Here is a 21,118-nt window from a genome sequence, read left to right on the forward strand (position 1 = left end):
GTTTTCAAGTGCACGGGGGGAGCAGGACTTCAGGCAGTCTCGAGTCGGAACAAGCCCATTCGGACTCGAACCGAATGCTGGGGCCAGCGCGGGTCGCTGACCTCGGGCGCGAGGCGGGGCGGGCCCCACATGCCGAGAGGCCGGGAGGCGGAGGAGCGGCGGGCTGGGAAAATGACCCCAGCGACCCCACGCGCCCCCGCCTCCATCGCTCGCGGCTGCACCTGCCCGGGTGGAGCGCAACGAGCCGGCGGCGGAGGCGAGGGCCAGCCCCGTGCCCTCAGAGGTCTCCACCGGCCCTCAGATGGTGGCTCTGCACACCCTTTAGCTGCTGCAGCAGGAGGGGGGCTCAGGGGACCGTCCGGGCGCCCCCGGGAGCCCGAATGACCTAGACCACGTGTCCACCACCCCAGCGTGTCGCTCAGGCCCAGGGCTGGCAGGGCCCAGGAGAGGGCGCGAAGAGGAGGGCGGGAGCCGGGGGATCAGGAATCTGGGGTCCGAGGGCGCAGGCGAGCTCCGCCGAGGTGGAAGCTGTGCGAGGTGCCAAAGGGGGCGCGGAACTGCTGACCTTCCCCGGGGGCCGCGGGCCCTGCATCCTGGCTCGGATAGTGACGCGCAGCTCGCTGGCCCTCGGAGCTGGTCAGAGTGGAGCAGACAGACGCTCCTGGGCCCCCTCCGCAGGAGCGGTCCTTCCCCATCCGCCTGAAAGTGAGCCTGGCTTCGGGCATCCATCCCCCTGAGGCGGCGCAGGGTGGAGAGGGGATTGGCGCACACGAAGCTGGGCCACAGGATCCAGAGTGGAGCCTCCCCCAGAGTGATCCAGCCTTCGGAGTGGGAAGGAGGAAGGTGGTGCTCGGGGGAGTGGGCAATCAGGGCCCACCTGACTGCAGCACGGAGACAAGGAAAGGCTTTGCCAAAACTTTCCTCTGGGACCCCTCCCTCACTCACATGAATCAGCTTTCAGCTCCAGTGCGAGGCTCTTTTCACACGTGCAGCTTCTGGGAGTGGAGGACGGCTCTGTCTGCTCTCCTTCCAAATTAATAACCGCTCTCCTACAGCCTCAAATACACGTATTCCGTTCGCTCTGCCGTTTGTGTGACGAAATCACCTACATGTATTTGAAGTTCCTTCACACTTATGAATCGCAGTTATTTTTGCATAAATCCAATTCCCCACGGAGCTCAGGGGGCCTTACAGAGTCAACCTAAATTCTCATAAAGTAGCACCAGAGTGGCGTGGGTGCTGGGTGTTGAAGCGTGAATACTCAGGCTAAACTCCTGCTAAGTCGCGCTGCTCATATTTGAAGGGCACAGGTTTCCTCTTAAGGTACCAAACTGTGTTAGCCAACTTAGGCAGAGAGCAGAGCGGCCTGCCTCCCAGGTTGCGTGGCAGCAGGGAAATCTGGGGGTCTGGGATCCAGTCTTGGCCTTGCTATTAACTCTCCTAATTTGTTTAAGGTCACAGATCTCTTCTGGACCCTCTGGCCTTCCAGTATTGATCCCTAATATTGCTTCATTCATTCTCTGGGGAGTCTAGTGGAGGGACATGGGGGAGGGGTGATGAAGAAAGGGTATTTTTCAAGAGTTGCTGTTCTTGCTCTACAAGCCAACATTTGGAAAACATTGATATATATTAGAAGATTGATTTAAAATCAAATATAATAAAGCATAGCATATACCCGAATAAATATTGTCACCCTAAACTAGGGTTTCTCAACTTTCACACTGCTGATGTTTTGGGCAGGATGATTCTTTGTGTGTGTGTATGGGGGTTGGGGGGCAGGGTCTGGGCATCCTCTGCCTCTACCCAGTAGATGCCAGCAGCATACCCTCCCCACTAGTGGACAGAACCAAATATTGCTGAAGTGTGTGTGCTGGGAGGGAAAACGAGATTACCTCCAGATGCGAATCACTGCTTCATTCTAAAAAGTTTTTAAAAAAGAAGCTGCATTTCACCAGTGCTCTTGAGGTAAGATGCACTTTTTGGTACCACTGAGAAATAATAATAATAATAAAAATCCTACCAATTAAACTGTGACACACTATCAAATATAAGACATATCCTCACTTCAGAGATTTTTGAAATGTGAAAAAACATGCACCTTAGAATTAATGAAACATGAAGTACTCTGTCATGCCAGGAACCTATACAGGGCACAGGTGGGTTGACAAAAGGAAAAGCTGAGTGATCAGTTTTACATTAGGTGATCTAGAAAGGCTTCTTGGAGGAGGTTTCTTTTTTTTTTAAAAAAAGAATGTTTATTCTCCAAGCATTAAAGGAAAAAAACAGTTCTGAGGAGCTGTGGGATTTCAGGCCCAGAAGCAATGAAAGCACCTAGGGCTTTGGGGGAACTAAAATTAGTTCAGTATGGCAGAAGGCGGAAAAAAAAAAAAATGCTGGAGAGTTAGGTGGGGTCAGATGCAAAAAGCCTCTGGGTCATGCTAAGGACCTTGGATTGTCTTGCAGGCAAAAAGGCAGCTGTTGAAATGACTGAAGAGAGGACCCTGATAAATCACAGAGGCAAGGTCAGGCCAGAAAACCATTGTCGGAGGACCTGACCCAGCTTAATAGCAAGGCCGCCCTCTGCTCTGGACTACAGCTCATGCCACTTGAGGTTAACACAGCTGTCACTTCTACTTGGTAATCCTTTTAACCCTCTCTACTTGACTTTTTGTCCTAAACATTTTCTACTCTCTGCAAACTTTCTTCATCCAAACCCCAGCCCTCTCACTCCTTTTCTAGAAAATTGAGGCCATCTGACACAAATATCTTTCATTTTACCTAAAAGATTTCATTTCCAATTATCTTCTTTCTTGCCTCTAATAAAGAAATACTGTGTGGTTCCCACCCTTGCCCACCCCCCAGATAAATTCTTTCTCTTAAGTGCTGGAGCAAATCTTTCCTCTAGACTTTCCCCTGGACTTTTTTCTTTCAATTCTCTCCTCTCACCTTGTATTTTCCAGTGCGTTCCCTCTGCCAGTTCCCTTAATCCATAAATATGCTCAAATCTTCCCTCACTCCCCCAACCCCTGGAGTCCTGGTCCCTTTCTTCTCCATCGCAAGCAAACATGCAGACTTCTGGGTGCATGTTTGCCAGTGTTTTTAGAGGCATCCAGAGTCCTCATTGGGAACAAGGGATCTCAACTTGCTTACAAACTGGACTCTGCTGTTCACTTTCAGGGGAATAATGAGTTTCAGGGCTCCTGAGAACAGCCAGTGCTTTCAGAAGAGAGAGAAGTGGTTTTTCTGGATGATTTGTCTCCTGGCTAGCATCTTGAAATTTTGCTTGGTTTATTGTCAGGAGAGAAGGCAGTATCTCAGTTTGGATTGTAGGGTAATGATTACAAAGCACTTAGACTCAAGGACATAGCAGTTTGTCTTTCTGGGGGGGGGAGTGGTGGTGCTGGTTATACAGACTTGACATCATCATTACTAGTGTTGACTCAAGTGATTTGGATGTGTGTCTTCTATATTTTTAAATTAAGACCATGCAGGTTGATTTTATACACCAGAATGGCTTCAGGAGGATTTGTGCGAAAGGAAACAACACTTGGGTGTCACTTAAAAGTGTGTGGAAATTTCCCCAACATCAGATCCCTCCCACAGTGTTACTTGCCACAGAAAGGAGGAAGAGGAACAACACAGTGATCTGGTCCCATGGAGCATTTCAAACCTGCTCTGCTGCTTCCTGCTGCAGACTCTTGGCCAAGTCATTTAGCCTTCTTGTGCTTCAGTCTCCTCACCTGTAAAGTGGGAACAGTGGTATTTGACCTATAAAGGTTATTGAGATAATGCATACAAAGTCTTAGCTACTGGCTGTTCATGGTAAACTGCAATACTTTTGAACTTTTATTAGTATTATTATTAAGAGACCGATGCCTCGATCTTCTTCAGGAGTCTTTATTGACTATTTATTATTCTATTTCATTTTTGATATTGATGGATCTGACTCATAAACTCTGTCTTTACTTTTCTGAGGTTGTTGACAAAAACAGAATGACCCAAAGACATTTCCAGGAAGTGACTTTTCAGAGGTCAGCATTAGTCCATGGCCGATGACTGACTGAGAGATGTGACCACGGGTGACTCGCCTATCAAACCACCAGAATTAAGGGACTGAAATTTCTGGGCATGAATGGAGAGAAACCCTCACCACAGTAATAATACATATCCTTATAGTAGTTCACTCTTTTCTTTAAGAAGCCAACACTTCATATTCCTTTTGAGTATGTTGTTGTTATTTAGTCACTAAGTCATGTCCAATTCTTTGCAACCCCAGGGACTGTATAGTCCACCAGGCTCCTTTGTCCATGGGATTCTCCAGGCAAGAATACTGGAGTGGGTTGCTATTTCCTCCTCTGGGGGGATTTTCCCAATCCAGGGAGTAAACCCACATCTCCTGCATTGGCAGGTGGATTCTTTACTGCTGAGCCACCAGGGAAGAAATCATCAAATTCATGCAAAAAACAAAACAAAACAAAACAAAACGTGAAGCGAGTCTTTTCATGGTGGATGAAAAATGCTTAACAAAACTGAGTCTTGTTAAATTTGGTGGAGAAGATGGAGTTAACCAGTTTGATAAAAATTTAGTATGGGAGGAAACTGAGGCTCAGAGGAATTTAGAGCTTTGCTCAAGAAGTAGTAGCCCATTATTCAAACGTGGCTTTGTCTGACTCTTTCCATTGATACCAGTCACAGTGCTAGACTTCCCTGGTGGCTCAGATGATAAAGTGTGTGCCTCCAATGCGAGAGACCCAGGTTCAATCCCTGGGTCAGGAAGATCTCCTGAAGAAGGAAATGGCAACCCACTCCAGCATTCTTGCCTGGAAAATCCCATGGATGGAGGAGCCTGGTAGGCAGTCCACGGGTTTGCAAAGAGACGGACACAACTGAGCGACTTCACTTTCACTTTCTTTTCACAGTGCTAGCTCATGGGCGTGTGGTGAACATCACACTGAAATCAAATGCATGAGCGTGCACAGTTGAGAGGGCACGGTCATACCTGCCGTGTGTCTGCACACTGCTTGGGTCACAATAGTCAAGCTGTAACCTGAGTATCTTAGCTTGGGTTGCCATAACAAAATGCCACAGACTGGGTGGCTTAAACTATAGCCATTTATTTTCTCACTGTTCTGGAGGTTGGGAAGTCTAAGAGCAAGATTGGTTTCTGGGACGTTTCTCTTCCTGGCTTGTAGACGGCCACCTTCTCACTGTGTCGTCCTGTGGTCTTTCCTCTGTGCATAGAGCAAGATATCTCGTAGGTCTCTTCCTACTATTGTAGGGACACTAATCCTACTGGATTAGGGGTGTGGCCTAGTTTAACTTTAATTATCTTCCTAAAGATCTTATCTCTGAATAGAGTCAAATTGCAAGTTAGCTTTTCAACATATGCATTTTGGCGAGAGGCAGTTCAGTCCGTAACACGGAATGACTTGTGTCTCCTTAAATCACGGTCACCTTTGCTGTTGTTTAGTCACTAAGTCGTGTCTGACTCTTTGCAACCCCATGGACTGTAGCCCACCAGGCTCCTCTCTCTGTAGGATTCTCCAGGTGAGAATACTAGAGTGGGCTGCCGTTTCCTTCTCCAGGGGATCTTCCCAGGCCAGGGATCGAACCTGTGTTTCCTGTATTGCCGAAGGATTCTTTACCACGGAGCCACTAAGGAAGTTCTCATGGTTACCTTACATAGTGACAAAAAGCCCAGATAAATGTGGGAAATCATTGTCAAACTAGTAATACTAGCACAGAGGCTTTAATACTGTCCATCCAAAGGGAGCATAGAAATGTGTGGAGCACCAGAAGGAAGCCAGTCTAGGATTTTAAAAACTGCTAAAAGTGACCAACCCATAGAGACTGTTAACTCAACCAATCAGGAAATCACTCTGATTGAGTTTTGTCTATCTTCCTTTGATAGCTGAAGACATTTATGGTTTCCAAGAGTTCTGTTCTGAAGCAAGTTTCATGGAAACCATGGCTGATGCCAGCTTTTGGAGGCAGAAAAACTTCCCTGCCTGCTTTTGCTCACTTGCCTATAAACTCAACTTGCCTATGAATTCAACAAACTAATTCTGGTACCAATAATTTCGTCACATTCAGTGGTCTGAGCTGGTTTTCTCATTCCACAGAGGAAGAGTAGTGGTTGTAAAACCGTTGGCTTTGGCTTCACAGTCATTGCTAAGGCTCTTTGCAAATTCCGTGTGAATATTGAGTTACTCAGAGGAAGACATTGATGATGAATGCTTTTTTCCCCCATAAATATTGGTTAATAAAGCCAGTTTCTGCAAATTTGAAAATGGCATCTTTACAAATTTCTAATATTCCTATTGAATAATTAAGTTCTCATGGTTATATTATTAGTAGCCATGGCCAGGGGAGTGCTCTTTATTTGGGACAAAATTGCATGTCAGGAAAAGGCTCAGTAACAACCCTAGAAGTAGCTTCGTTGTGGCTTTGTCTTTCCTTATAAGGTGAATGATATGAAAACCAGGACATAAAGTCTTTTCGAAATCAACATTTGGGGAAAGATATTGCAAGATGGCCCTAAAACAAAACTAAATACTTAAATGTGTAATGTCTTGTGGAAATGCTGCTGTGCTTTATTTTACAATTTTGGGGTCTGCCTTGTGAATGCACTTGGATCGAGTGCCTGTATGCATCACAAAGTGCTTTTCACTGGACTTTCCTAATGAAAATGGTACCATACCCAAAGCAAATGCATAAGGCACCATAGTTACTTGTGAGCGTTTACACCGGGTACACCACAAGTAAAAATGTTTAATTTCCTGTGGACGATAGACTTTTTATGGTGACTGGCAGATACCGTGGTTCTTCACTGGGTGTTTTATTAATACGCAGTTGCATATCTACTTGAGATTGACCTTGAGTTTAGGCAACTGATGACTGTTCTGGGCCCTGTGAATTTGTGGTTTAAAGCCAGATACCAATGAACGAAGAGCAGCTGGGGCAATTTGTAGTATACTGTTCCTGATAGTGTGGTTTTCATAACATCCCTCTAAAATAGAGAAACGACAGTCCCATTTTACGTGCGTATCCAGCATGGAGTACTCTGATGGGTCCAGGGGAGGATCTGTGTTCCCCTGAAGGGCCAGCCCCTGGGCAGCTTTAGTGGAGAGTGGTCTGCTGTCCAGGCCAAAGTTCACTAAGGTCAGGCCTTATCACAGAGAGCTGGGGAAAAGCTCTTTCATTAATACTCTTTGCAGAAGATGCTAGGCATTGGGGAGAGTGGGAGGGAAAATGTGAGAAGAAACAAGCTTGTGGAGACCATTATAAGAGCAAGCAGCTCAAGACAGGACTGTTTTGGAAAGAACCAACTTATCTTAAAGCCAGAGGTGAAGGGAATATGAATTGATTTATAGTTTGTGAAGATCTAGACATGATTTTGAAGGTGATGTCGTGGAGGGGGTAAAAAAAAAAACCTTTGTGTATTGTTTAAAAGTTATCTGTATTATAGAACCTATAAAGTCATTTTTTATTTTTGACTTTATTATCCATTGGTGTTGGTTTCAGAAAACAAGCTTTGAAACTGACTCCTATTGCCAGATTCTTTCTGCTTTCAAGCCTTTGGTTTTGATGGGAGTGTTTATTTTCAGTAAAAAGCTAAAAAGGAGCTTAGCTTTTCTTCCCTTTTTGAACTTTGCAGGTGCATTTTCAGTTGTCAAGGTTCCAGACGTGTGCATTCCTAATAAACACAGTGTACGAAGCAGAAGAGCACACGTTGGGTGGATTTTGTAAGAGACCTCCCTGCCACTGGGTGGGAGAGAACAGAGCGGAGGAAGGGAGAGCTCTGGCTAGGAGGTCTCTGATTAGCTAGGAGTTGGCTTTACATGGGCCGTGGAAGCTTCCATGCCTTGAATCCTTTCCAGATAACCAAGCTGTCTCAAATATGTTGCAGAGAAGTGGGCAGGACCAACAGGACAGTCTTCAGTTTGGATATGATCACCGCCAATTTGAGCTTCGTAACGCTTAGTTAACCTTAAGAAAAACAGCATGAATATAGCTGGAAAAGAAACATGTAACAATTCACAAGGAGACATTTTTGTTCCTCCCTTAAAGCTAGTTGGGTGCTCCTAGCTGGCTTCCATGGTGTCCCTGTTCACCCCAGGGTAGCATCTGCAGCTCTGTCCCTCCCGTTCACTGGTCCGTCTCCCGCGCTGGACGGTGAGCTCTGCTCTCTGTCACCCTGGCATCTGGCCCAGTCTCTGATGTGGGGTGAGTCTTTGATGAACACTTGAGTTTTGAGAGAGAGAGAGATTTCAGCTCTGCCACTTACTTGCTGTGCTATTTAGGGATGTCATTTAATTTCTCCAAGCAGCATTTCTTTTCATCTCTAATTCCTGGATGATTGTGAGGGCTGAGTGAAATATGGTATATAAGGAGCCTCGCTTGGAGCCTGGCGCCTAATAGGTGCTCAGGCTCATAGGCTTGACAAGTGTTCTTCAAATGCTGGTTTGCCATGCTCAGAAGTTCCAGGGACTTGACTGGCATTCAAGGCTTTCTGCACCAGCTTATTCTGAAAAGGTAACATGATGCTCTGTTGTTTTTTCAGACTGATCTCCTCCCAGTCCCAGGCCCAACTTGGCTCTGGGTTTTTGCTGGTATTGAAATTGAGCAGGACTCTACGGTCCTTGCCTCCACCCTCCACCGGCCCCCGACCTTTGCTTGCCTTTTGTCTATGGAAAATTTTAGTCAAAGAATAAATTTAATCAGAGAAATGAGAAACATGGAAATCAGAGAAATGAGAAACACGGAAACAAAGAAAAAACAGTCAAAGGAGACTAAATAATAATAATGTAGTTAGTAACAATATTCAAGGACCTTTAGTTCTTTCTCAAGGGCTATAGATAGTATTCTGAGCCATATCCTGTGAGCTGTCTCATAAATACTAAACATGAGGTGGACAAGTCAACTACATGATGACCAGATTGTACTCAGGACATGAGCTGCCACAGTTCTGAGAACTGACTGCAAAGAAATGGGAACAAGTGGACCCTGAAACTGAAGAATATCTGTACCTAGATAACCAACACAATGCTGGTCAGACCACTGATGACCAGTTTGAAGATGACTGTCAGAGCTGATGGTGCTGTTCCTGCATGTAGCCCCCTCCCCAATACTATCTATAAAAGCTCCTGCACACTGGTTGCCAATGCGGAGGGGTGCGGGGGGTGGGGGTGGGAGCTGGCCTTTGGACAGATGTCTGCCACCCTCCCCACCCCAGTTGCCGGTGTCTGAAATGAAACAGACTTTCCTTCCCACCAGTCTGGCCTGTTTATTGGCTTTTGAGCAGTGAGCAGCCAGACCACACACCTTTCAGTACCAGTATCATTCATTCTAATTCTGGGCCATCTCTTTCCTCTAAGAGTCAAATATTGCTTTCCCCAACACCATCCCTCTTATAGCAACTGTACAGTCCTTCTTACCTACCATTTCGCTGATGCCTCATCCAAATTTCCACTCCCTTCTACAAAGGCTGGCAGTAACCTGATAGTCTCAACCACTATTTTTTTTTTTTAATTGTAGTAGAAAAAAAAAAACCCCAAAGTGAAATTTACTGTTTTAAGGGTAGTGTTAAGTACACTCACATTTTTGTTCAGACAATCTCCATAACTTTTTCATCTTGTGCATCTTGCAAACTTTGGGCAACCACACATCAGGTATGCTATTGAAAGCATCCCCCCCCAGAATGAACTGTGTACAATGTTTAGATCATGAGTCTATAAATGTCTGTTCTTCTGTAGGACTGGTTTTTATGTTTTGTTTTGTTTTGTTTTTAATACCATATCCCTCACTCATCACATTTCATTGGACATTGGGAGATATGCTGTATGTGTGTGATTCCTTCTACTAAGTTATAAGCTCTTTAGAGGTCAAGTGCCATGTCTTATTGCCTTTTATCCAGTGTAGTAATAAGTCATGTATTAGAGGCTAGGTACACATTTGAAATAAATTTAACAGATTTATTAACAGGCAAACAGACTGAGGCCATTGTCCCAGTAGATTAGTTGAGTCATGAGAGATTATCTCAACTCATTTTAAAATGGAAGTGCTGGCCATCGATTTGGACCACTGCAGCAATCAATACATTTCATATCCAAAATCTGAGATTACACAAGGCTTTAGACGTTCCAAAACCTGCTTTTAGATTGCTCAGCCACCATCGTGTTCTAATTCTGGCAAAACGCTCAAAGCACCGTGTAGGATATTACATCATTTCTGGAAGCATCTGGATCTTGCTAAATAAAAGCTGCTGGGAGGATGCCTTCTGTCATTGAGTGGAAAGCACCATAAGTGAAATCATCACCAGTATTGATCATGTGAGTTTCTACTGAAAACCCATGTGCCATTTTATATGCTGTTGCTTTAAGGCTGTCACTGGCGGCCCCTAACTTCTGCAGGAGAGGTTGGGTTGGAGGTCACGGTTGCTGGATCCATAGTTGGCCTTCAGACCTTCCAGAAAGGAAGGGAAGCAACCACCTGTTTTATTTTTCCCTTCCTTGGCTTAAGAGTCCCATGGAAAGCCTATTCCTATTAATTTGTTTTCTTTGACTGTTAATATATTTGAAAAAGGATTAAATGGAAATACTGTACTAAAATAGTAAAATAAAGAGACTTTGCAAAGCTCGCCAGAGATCTGAAGTTTACCTAGGGCCTCAGGGACCAGTATAGCTCAGCAGTGGAATTTTATTGTATGTATAATTTTCCCTAAAGATGCCTTCTTTGATTCTTTACAGTAAACGTGAAATTGGCTTCAGATTTTCAGCCTACAAATATGTTTTTAAAGGCATTTTAATCTTCTCTGGGTGATGAATGCCTTTGCAGACTGGCTAATAGGCACACGTCAGCACACATTTTGGTGGGTCCTTCTATTTTAAATTTCTTTTTGCATGTTGTCTTTGATCCTTCCACTTTGTACTTAGAGTTGGATTACTTCTATAAAGCAAGTGGACAATTTCCCTTGATGTGGATCTTGGGAAAGCAGTCCAGAGTCATTTTTTCCCTCTGGTTTCTCATTTCCAAGCAACATGCTCCAGCAATATACGTTACTCCAAAACCTGTGGGACAGATTATCTACAGGGCCCCTTAATACCTTCGGAGCAGAAATAAATAAGCAACACACAAAGGCAGGGAAACAAGAATGCTTTAAGGAGAAAAGCACTCTAGAAGGGTGGTAACCTGTGAATACTCCCAGAAGGCGACTGTGGTGTGTTAGCCCACATGGAGTCCTGCTGCTGTTGTCTGCCGAATTGAATGAATGGACATTTGTTTTGTTTCTTGGAGAATGTTTTCTAGTAAACACTTTGCCAGAAACCCAGGTTCTTCTCACCCAACCGAGAGAGTTTTTATTAGGGAGAAGAATAGCTTCCCTTTTTACACAGAATTAGAAAAAAAAACTAGCTCCTTGTCAAACTTTGTTCAACTTTTAGGATTTTTTTTTTTTTGATTCTTATCTGTTTCTCTTAAGTTATTGCCTTGCATCCATAGCTCATGGATTTTCATTGGTTAAGTGGTTATTCGTTACTTCTATAAACATTTAAGTCTATGCTTTTATCATCAGAGCTACATCCCACAAATTGTCATATGGTATTTCCATAATTGTTCAGTACGGAAAGGAGTAAATCAAGGCTATATAATATCACCCTGCTTATTTAACTTTTATGCAGAATACATCACGCTAATTGCTGGGCTAGATGACTCACAAGCTCATATCAAGATTGCCAGAAGAAATATCAACAACCTCAGATATGCAGATGATACCACTATAATGGCAGGAAGCGATGAGGAACTAAACTGCCTCTTGAAGGTGAAAGAGCAGAGTGAAAAAGCTCAGCTTTCAAGAAACTAAGATCATGGCATCCAGTCCCATCATCACTTCATGACAAATAGATGGGGAAACAATGGAAACAGTTGACAGACTATTTTCTTTGGCTCCAAAATCACTGCGGATGGTGACTGCAGCCATGAAATTAGAAGACACTTGCTCCTTGGAGGAAAAGCTATGACCAACCTAGATAGCATATTAAGAAACAGAGAGATCACTTTGCCAACAAAGGTCCATCTAGTCAAAACTATGGTTTTTCCAGTAATCATGTACAGATGTGAGAGCTGAACTATAAAGGAGGCTGAGCGCCCAAGAACTGATGTTTCGAACTGTGGTGCTGGAGAAGACTCTTGAGAGTCCCTTGGACAGCAAGGAGATCAAACCAGTCAATCCTAAAGGAAATCAACCCTGAATATTCATTGGAAAGATTGATGCTGAAGCTTCACTATTTTGGCCATCGATGTGAAGAGCCAGTTCAATGGAAAAGACCCTGATGCTGGGAAAGATTGAGGGCAAGAGGAGAAGTGGGCAACAGAGGATGAGATGGTTGGATGGCATCACCAACTCAATGCATGTGAGTTTGTGCAAGACTCTGGAAGACAGTGAAGGACAGGGAAGCCTGGCATGCTGAAGTTCATGGGGTTGCAAAGAGTTGGACAGGACTTAGCAACTGAAGAACAACAACAAATAGAGCAATTTTAAAGTTTCAATTATTTTTTTCACTGACCCATGAGTTATTTAGAAGTGGATTTTTAAGTCATACTTGTTTGGGGAAGATTATCTATATTATTGGTTTCTCAGTTTTTCCTTTCTGATTTGAATGATATAACCTTTGATATTGAGATTTGTTTTGTGGCATTACTATAATGTCATAGGGCTTCTCTCATAGCTCAGTTGGTAAAGAATCTGCCTGCAGTGCAGGAAACCCTGGTTCAATTCCTGGATTGGGACGATCCCTTGGAGAAGGGAAAGGCTACCCACTCCAGTATTCTGGCCTGGAGAATTCCATGGACTGTATGGTCCATGGGGTGGCAAAGAGTCGGACACGACTGAGCGACTTTCACTTTCATCTTTCATAAGTAATCCATAGGTGTTTGAGAATAAAGTATATTCGCTTGTCTCCATTAGACCAAGCTTATGATTAGAAAAGATTTTCAGTCTTTTCTCTCTAGGCTGAATGTCCTGTTGTCTGATCAGTTTCTGAGAAAGATGAATTAAAATTAGTCTTTATGTCTGTGGATTGAGTGTAAGTTGAGGTTATCATATTAGACACACACAAGTACAAAACTGTCTTCTTGGGCAATAGTCCATGTTGCAGTTTATTTTCTCTCTAAAAATGATTTTTCCGGATTTATTTTAACTTTGCTTGATGTATATTTAGTATCCATTTACTTTCAATCTTGGATGTTTTTAGTTTTAAATGTTTTGCTTTTAGCATTCGGATAAAATTTGAATATCCAACCTGGGAACCACTGTATTTCAAAAAGTGACTTATTTGGTACTTTTTCACTTGGAGTATAGCTGATTTGCAATGATGGGCTGCCATCTCTGGGGTCGCACAGAGTCGGACACGACTGAAGCGACTTAGCAGCAGCAGCAGCCAATCTCTGCTGTACAGCAAAATGACTCAGTTTTACACATAGATATATTCTTTTCTATATTCTTTTCCATTATGGTTTATCACAGGATATCGGATACAGTTCCCTGTGCTCTACAGTAGGACCTTGTTGTTTATCCATCCTATATATAATGGTTTGCATCTACCAACTCCAAACTCCCAGACCATCATTCTCCCCTGCCTCCCACCACCCTGGCAACCACAAGTCTCTTCCCTATGGCTGAGTCTGTTTCTGTTTTGTAGATAGGTTTATTTGTGCCACATTTTAGATTTCTATTCATCTTGCTTTATGTTTGAATCCTTTATTTCTCCGTTTTTACCTTCTATCAGTAGGATCAATTAAGTTTTGATATATCTTTTTCCTCTGCTGATTCTGAAATATTATGGACTATTTCTATACTTGAAAAAAATTTGTATACCACAGAAGGTTTCCCATGGACAGAAACTCCAGCACTGTTATCTTCTGGACATGGTCGAAGTCCGCTGCAGCCACAGGAAAGGGGCCTCAAAGCCTGCGGTGCTTTACTCGGTCTGGGAAGGGGCAGCTGAACACTTTTGACCTGTCCTGCGTGGCACCACTTTTCTGGCCTCGTATTTCTCTCCTTTTAACAATGATCCTTACATTTCTCACAGGCATACTTAACAAGCCTAAAATTGATCCCCTCTGCCACTTTTGCATCTTCAATGATGCAATGCCTTAGAATACCACTGTATCCTACGTGTGACTGCACCTCAGTGTTTTACAACCATCTTGCTTTTGTGAAACCCAAGTTAGTTGTTAAAATTTTTGTTTTGATTAACCAAATCTTTAGATTTATGCTGTGTTTTTAAGTTTCTCTGTTCACTGTTGCGTCTTACATCTCTTTGAATTTCCTCTTTCTGAATTATATCTTTAAGAAGATCTGACAGTGAATGTCTACTGTGATAACTCATTTTGTGCTTTATTTTGCCTTGATATTTAAATGGTAGTTCAGTGGAATTAAAAAAAAATCTTGGTCGACAGTTATTTGAGGATATTATTCTATTCTTTTATCTTCAATTGTTGTGGCTTAGAAGTTGGCTGGAACTTAGCTGTTTGGTTATCCAGACTGAGTGCCATCTTTTTCCTATATGGTTGCTTTTAAGAGCAGTTTTACCTTAATGAGTTTAGATTTGGATCTCATTTAACTTTTTCTACTCAAAGCTTGTTTTGTTTCCTGAATCTTAGGATTCACATTTTGAATCAATTTGGGATAATTTTTATCCATTATTCTCTTTGACCACTACTTCTCTCTTGTTCTTTCTTATCTCTCCTGAAAATGTATTTGTCATACTTTGTCATTCTGTCGTCCATGTCAGTCAACTTCTCATATTTTCCAAGTCTTTATTTTGCATTCTGGATAATTTTCTCAAACTTATCATCCACTTTACTAATCTTCTCCTCAGCTGTGTTTATTAATGTGTTTCCCATTGAGTATTTTAATTTGCTGTGATAATTGTCACACATTTCTAGAAGTGGGATTAGATTCTTTTTCAAGTTTGTTTTTTCTTGGGAGTTTTTTTCTGACTTTTTTCTTTTATATGTTTAACCATGATACATATATTTTGTAATTTATGCCTGAAATTCTTGGAGTCTAATTCTGCCCTGCACTATATATACTATATCAGGGTGGACTGTACTTTAAATTTCATATTCTAAGTTTGTATTCAACAGACTTTCTGGCAGTACTATTGTGGGGCATGGGTTGTGAACAGGTTTCTGTGGAATAGGCTTTTGTTTGCTTTTGCCATGTGTCCATGGATATTTCAGACCAGTTCCAATTTTTAAATTAACTTCTTGGCATGAGTGCTCCATGAACATATATATGGTATAGAGGGCAACTCCAAACTGGAACTACTATATTGTACAGCTCTGCCGTCACACATTCATAAGGACAACTGTACCTTCTACCCCAAACCCAGCTCAAGAGAGACCAGCTTTCTCTTCTTGATAGGTATTGGCACGCAGCTAAAGTAATTTGCCTTTCTTTTATACTTGGCCCTTGGAAATTTCCATTACTCCCTTGCAAGCTCAGAAAGGATGTTTGTTCTACTGCTTAGAATTTAGTAGCAAGACCTTATAGGGAAACTGTATGTGCCAAGTGACAGAACCAGAAGTCTTGGGGGAGTCATTTTCATGTAGATTTGAATCTTGAAGGATAGGGTTAGAAGTGCTGGCCCTCCAAGCAGTCAGAAATCTGTGTATGATTTTATAGCTGGCCCTCCAGCTGCAGGGTTCCAAATCCATGGATTCAACTAACTATGGATAGTGTGAAAGTGTTAGTTGCTCAGCCATGGCAACCCCATGGAAGGGGGTTCTGGACTATAGCCTGCCAGGCTTCTCTGTCCATGGAATTCTCCAGGCAAGAATATTAGAATGGGTAGCCATTCCCTTCTCCAGAGGCCCTTTCTGACCCAGGGTCGAATCCAGGTCTCCTGCATTGCAGGCAGACTTTTACCATCTGAGCCTCTAGTACTGTAGTTCACATTTATTGGAAAAAATCTGTATATAAATGTACCTGTGCAGTTCAATCTTGTGCTGTTTGAGTCAACTGTATTTAAAATAAAACATATAGCAAACATTATCTCTGATGTGGAATAATTTCAGTGTACCATTTACATGCAATGGATTTTAGAATGTGAAATATTTGAAAATTAAAGAGCTATTTAATTAGTTCATTCTTTAAAACTACTTGTGAACTCTTTCTAGATTTGCATCAAATATTTCTTGGGACCATTTTCATTAAATACCCAATCCTGTTTTTGGAATCTTGAAGATAGTAATTGTGGAATAAAAGGAACAGAGTCTATCTGTGTATTCATCAAAGCTCTTTTAAGAACAAATACGAGAAATTCACTCCAGTATTCTTGCCTGGAGAATCCCATGGACAGAGGAGCCTGGCAGGCTATAGTCCAGAGAGTTGCAAAGAGTTGAACATGACTAAAGCAACTTAGCATGCATGAGAAATTCAACTCCAAATGGCTTAAGTAGAAAGAAATATTTATTGATTCAGATAGCTAAAAAATCCTGGTATTTATTGTCCAAGCACAGCTAGACTGACATGCTCAGAAAATGTAATTGAAGTCAGTCTCTTTTAATCTCGTTTCTACTTTTTTTTTTTTTTAATGTGTTGGCTTTACTTTCATTTGAATTCTCTCCTTATGGTGGCAAGATGTTTTCCAACAGCTCCAGTTAAATAGAACTTCTTTTTCCCAATTGAGCAATCTCCTGGGACTGTGGTTTACTGACCCATCTTAGGTCATCAGCCCATCCCTGGTCAGTCGAAGTGGCTGAGGGATGATGTGCTCTGATTGACCTTGCCCCTGGAGTTGAGGAATAGGGTTAGCATTGGTCAAACTATGTGGGCTGAGAATGGAGGAGAATGATGCTCTGAGAGGAAAATTGAGATTCTGTCATCAGAAAAGATGGGAGTGAAGACTATCCTCCATACCCTAATTGCTTGTTTGTGTTTGCTCTTCCTTTCAGGACAGTGTTGAGTTTAGAAACATCTGCAGTCATTTGGCTATACAAACCGAAGGACAGCAGTTTGACAGGGATTTGAATGCTGCCCACCAGTGTTTGAAAACGATAGTCGAGAAGCTGATTCAGTCACTTGCTAATCTTCCTTCTGATGCCCACATGGTAGCCTGTGCTTCCTGGAGACAGATCTTACAGAATCTCCCTGACATATGAGTATTCAAGATGCTGGAATTAAAACAACGGCGAGCACTGCTTAGAGAACTGGAGAATACCTTAGTTCCCGAGTAAATCAGCAGACAGTGGATGCTTTTATTCCAGTGAGGGGACACTTGATAGCGTACATAGCAGTCTGACCAGTGGCATTTGTGCCCTTTGGAATTACAGCATGTTGGTGAAAATTTTTTAAAGCAGTAGTTCACATTTTTAAGTGTGCTAACATGTTTGCTGACTTTTTGATTGAAATATATTCCACTTTGTGGAGCTAACTAGATTATATATGTATATACATTTATGAATTTATATTAAATATTAATTTTAATTGAATGACACCTTTAGTCCATATTCATATTAATGTTGACCTATGAGGTTTAATGGGGCTTCCCTGATGGCTAGTGATAAAGTATTCGCCTGCAATGCAGGAGGCGCAGGAGACACGGGTTCGATCCCTGGGTCAGGAAGATCCCTGGAGAAGGAAATGGCAACCCACTCCAGTATTCTTGCCTGAAGAATCCCAAGGACAGAGGAGCCTGGCAGGCTATAGTCCATGGGGTCCCAAAGAGTTGGACATGACTGAAGTGACTGAGCACACGTGGGGTTTAATATAGTTATTTGTATGATTAAAGCTCCATGGTTCTTAACATTATTTTGAATAAACAGAATGTTCGATAACTGATATGTCCTACGTACTGAACACTTCATTTTATGTTATGAAAATGATCTTTGAAAGTTGAAGGGCTACAAACACATGTGTCAGTAATTGAGCTCCAATCCTGGCATTAATAACTTGCTGTCGGGCAGGGGAGAGCTGCTTCTAAACTTTGTGCTTTCATATACTGGTTTCTCAATTTGAAATGATAATGAGCTATGAAGTACCAAGACTATATAATACGTAAATACAAAGTACAGTATTATTAAAGTCGCATGTGAAAACATCTAGCTCCTCGTGCTCTTTCTAAACATTCCCCGTGAAGTAGGAAATTCTGGTGAAAAAAAGGAGGGAGTGGATATACTAGCAAATTTCCCTAAACATTTAGGCCTAGGAAAAGAGAGTGACTTTTTGCAACAACAATAAGCTGTGCATGCTTTGTTGTTGCTGTTTAAGTCGCTAAGTGGTGTCCAACTCTTTGCGACCCCATGGACTGTAGCCCGCTAGGCTCCTCTGTCCGTGGGATTCCCCAGGCAAGAATACTGGAGTGGGTTGCCATTTCGTTCTCCAGGGATCTTCTCAACCCAGGGATCGAACCAGCATCTCCTGCTTGGCAGGTGGATTCTTTACCATTGAGTCATCTGGGAAGCCCCCTGCATGTGCTTAGGGAAAACTAAGTTTCCTGTTGTTTAATGATGGCTGTGTTGAGAACAAAAGTAAATTGAAATTCGGCTTTTCTCTTCAAGTTTTAGCAGAAACTGCTTTAGTTTTTTTTTTTTTTTTAAGGAGTATAATGTATACATGTAACTTATTTTCTGAGGAATTGTAAACTGGGTTTGTATGGTAAGACTATATCTAGCTCCTCTGCCCGTGGTATTTCTCAGGCAAGAATACTGGAGTGGGTTGTCATTTCCTTTTCCAAGGGATCTTCCCAGCCCAAGGATCAAACTTGGGTCTCCAGCATTGCTGGCAGATTCTTTACCATCTGAGCCACTAGGGAAGCCCCGTTTAAAAAATTAGGTGATAATAATAATCAGAGCCTTCACAGGGTGAGCTGCCTGTTGACATCTGGATTTTGGACTCCTCATCCCCAGAACTGTGAGAATAAAGTTTTGCTGTTTTAAAGCACCCAGTTTGTAATAACTTGTTGCAGCAGTGATAAGAAATGAATACACCTGTCTTTCCTCACTGGCAAATAAGCACCAGGATGTTGTGCACGGCGATATCTCCAGTGCTGCACAAGCCTGGTATAGAGCAGCAGCCCCATACATGTCTGATGAATGAAGACATACAAGTCATGTGGTTAGTCCTTTCAGCTGCTTTGTCTGTTCTTTCATTTGTTTGTTTTTTATGGAGGAATTTGAGTTCTCCAGAAATCCCCCAAGTCTTCTGTATCTTTTGGTAAATATCTAAATTCAAAGAAAAAAGTTAAAATGAGGTGAGAGTTGCTCAGTCGTGTCCAACTCTTGGTGACCTGATAGACTGTAGCCCGCCACCCTCCTCTGTCCATAGAATTCTCCAGGCAAGAATACTGGAGTGGGAAGCCATTCCCTTCTCCAGGGGATTTTCCCGACCCAGGGATTGAACCCAGGCAGACTCCTTACTATCTGAGAAAAAAGTTAAAAGGACAGTATTAAGGGTTAAAACAATCAGCACATTTTGATCAGGTGTTGAGTTTTAATATTATGCAGCTATCATTCAATAAATGGTTAATAACTATGATGATCATCATTAATAACTATGATGGCATCACTGATTCAACGGACATGAACTTGGGCAAACTCTGGGAGACAGTGAAGGACAGGGAAGCCTGGCGTGCTGCAGTCCATGGGGTCGCGAAGAGTCAGACTTGACGTGGTGACTGAACAACAAAAGGACAACTAGGATGATCATCTTAACAGCGACTGGGCCAGCCTAGGACACTCAGAAGAGTAGGGTCTTTTTTCTTTTCTCCTTTACCCTAAAGCTGCATAAATGTGCCTTAAAAGGTACATTTTAAAACTTTATTATTGTGGACTATTTTCTTCCGCAGCCATGGCACCATCATCATGCTTAATAGAAGTTTCTACATTTTTGTGGTTCCAGCAAAGTTTGGGGGACATTTGGTCATCTTGGAGCCAGGCTCTGTGTGTGGGTGTGTTTCATTTCATACCATGTAGCACCTTGAACACGGGTAACACTTGCATCAGGATAGTTTGAGGGTATCTCTATAACTCTGAGAAAAATTTGAGTCATCTGATAATTTCTTTGTTGGATTTCCTTAGATACTGAACCCCCCCCCCCCCCATTCCCCTGGACTCTTATGTTTGTATGCTCTATAACAATAGATTTCTGGAAGCATATTTGCCTGTGGATTAAAAATAGGGGCCATGTTGAGGGCTTTAAGCAGAGCTGGGCAGACAAGTGACAAGGTCATACCTACAACCCTTTCTCTTGTCCCTAGATACTCTCCTCACTCTTTTCTTTGCTTTTCTGGAAGCTCCGCCAGGTCCCAGCTTGGCCTGATCCTACAGCCTTTGACCGCACGCCTTATGCTCATACAGAAGCCACCTTCACGTTCCTCTGGCAATGTTCCATTTTCTTTGGCCTCCTCAGGATCAGTTCTCTTCTCTCATTTAACTGCTCTTCCTTTTCTTACAGCTTCTCCCCAAAGTGGGTTAATTTCCTTGGTTTAAATGAAGGCCACTAAAGGGTAGGAAATCATTCAGTTACTAGTTCTGTGCAGAACGCAAGACTATAAGAATCATATATTTCACGTCTAAAGAGTCTCTGAAACAGTTGGCCCCATTCTCCATTGTTCCTTATGCTCTGATTCCAGATACTTATACAGTAAATCTATCTCAGAGGAGTGTCAGTTCTGTGGATTCATGAGTTCCAAGACACTAAATTCAGCAGAACTTTGAATAAGAGGTATTCTGCATAATCTGGGTATCTGCATCAAGGATCCCAGTGTTCCTTTCTAAAGCCAAAAAATTACCACCATCCTGGTTTCACTTAGCTCACATCAGAACGGAAAGTCGAGGCTGTTGTAGTCCTGGTGTATGTTACCAGAGAGCTTGCTTCTATCTGATGCCTTCTGTGCTGCTACACTCAATGGAAGTGATATTTAAAGCTGAGCCCTGGTTTATAAATTTCTATTCTTATAGACAAGTTGATACTTACTCCACACTTACAGTCATAAGTCAGGAGACACTTTCAAGGTTGACAGGAATCTTTCCCAGGACAGAAGTAACACTAATTTGTTCCTCTTGCCTTGATAAAGACTTCGTTATCATCATGACTTCATTTTCTTTTTCCTTA

The 21,118-nt window shown here is 42.6% G+C and overlaps 1 protein-coding gene across 1 annotated transcript; it reads left to right on the forward strand.

Moving 5' to 3' along the window:
• On the forward strand, positions 302–17,166 carry DLEU7 (deleted in lymphocytic leukemia, 7). The gene is given in 4 exon segments (XM_018056335.1): positions 302–496; positions 498–625; positions 627–705; positions 16,960–17,166. Coding segments are annotated over 4 exon segments (609 nt in total).

This window comes from Capra hircus, chromosome 12 (assembly GCF_001704415.2).
Source record: "Capra hircus breed San Clemente chromosome 12, ASM170441v1, whole genome shotgun sequence".
NCBI classification, from domain to species: domain Eukaryota; kingdom Metazoa; phylum Chordata; class Mammalia; order Artiodactyla; family Bovidae; genus Capra; species Capra hircus.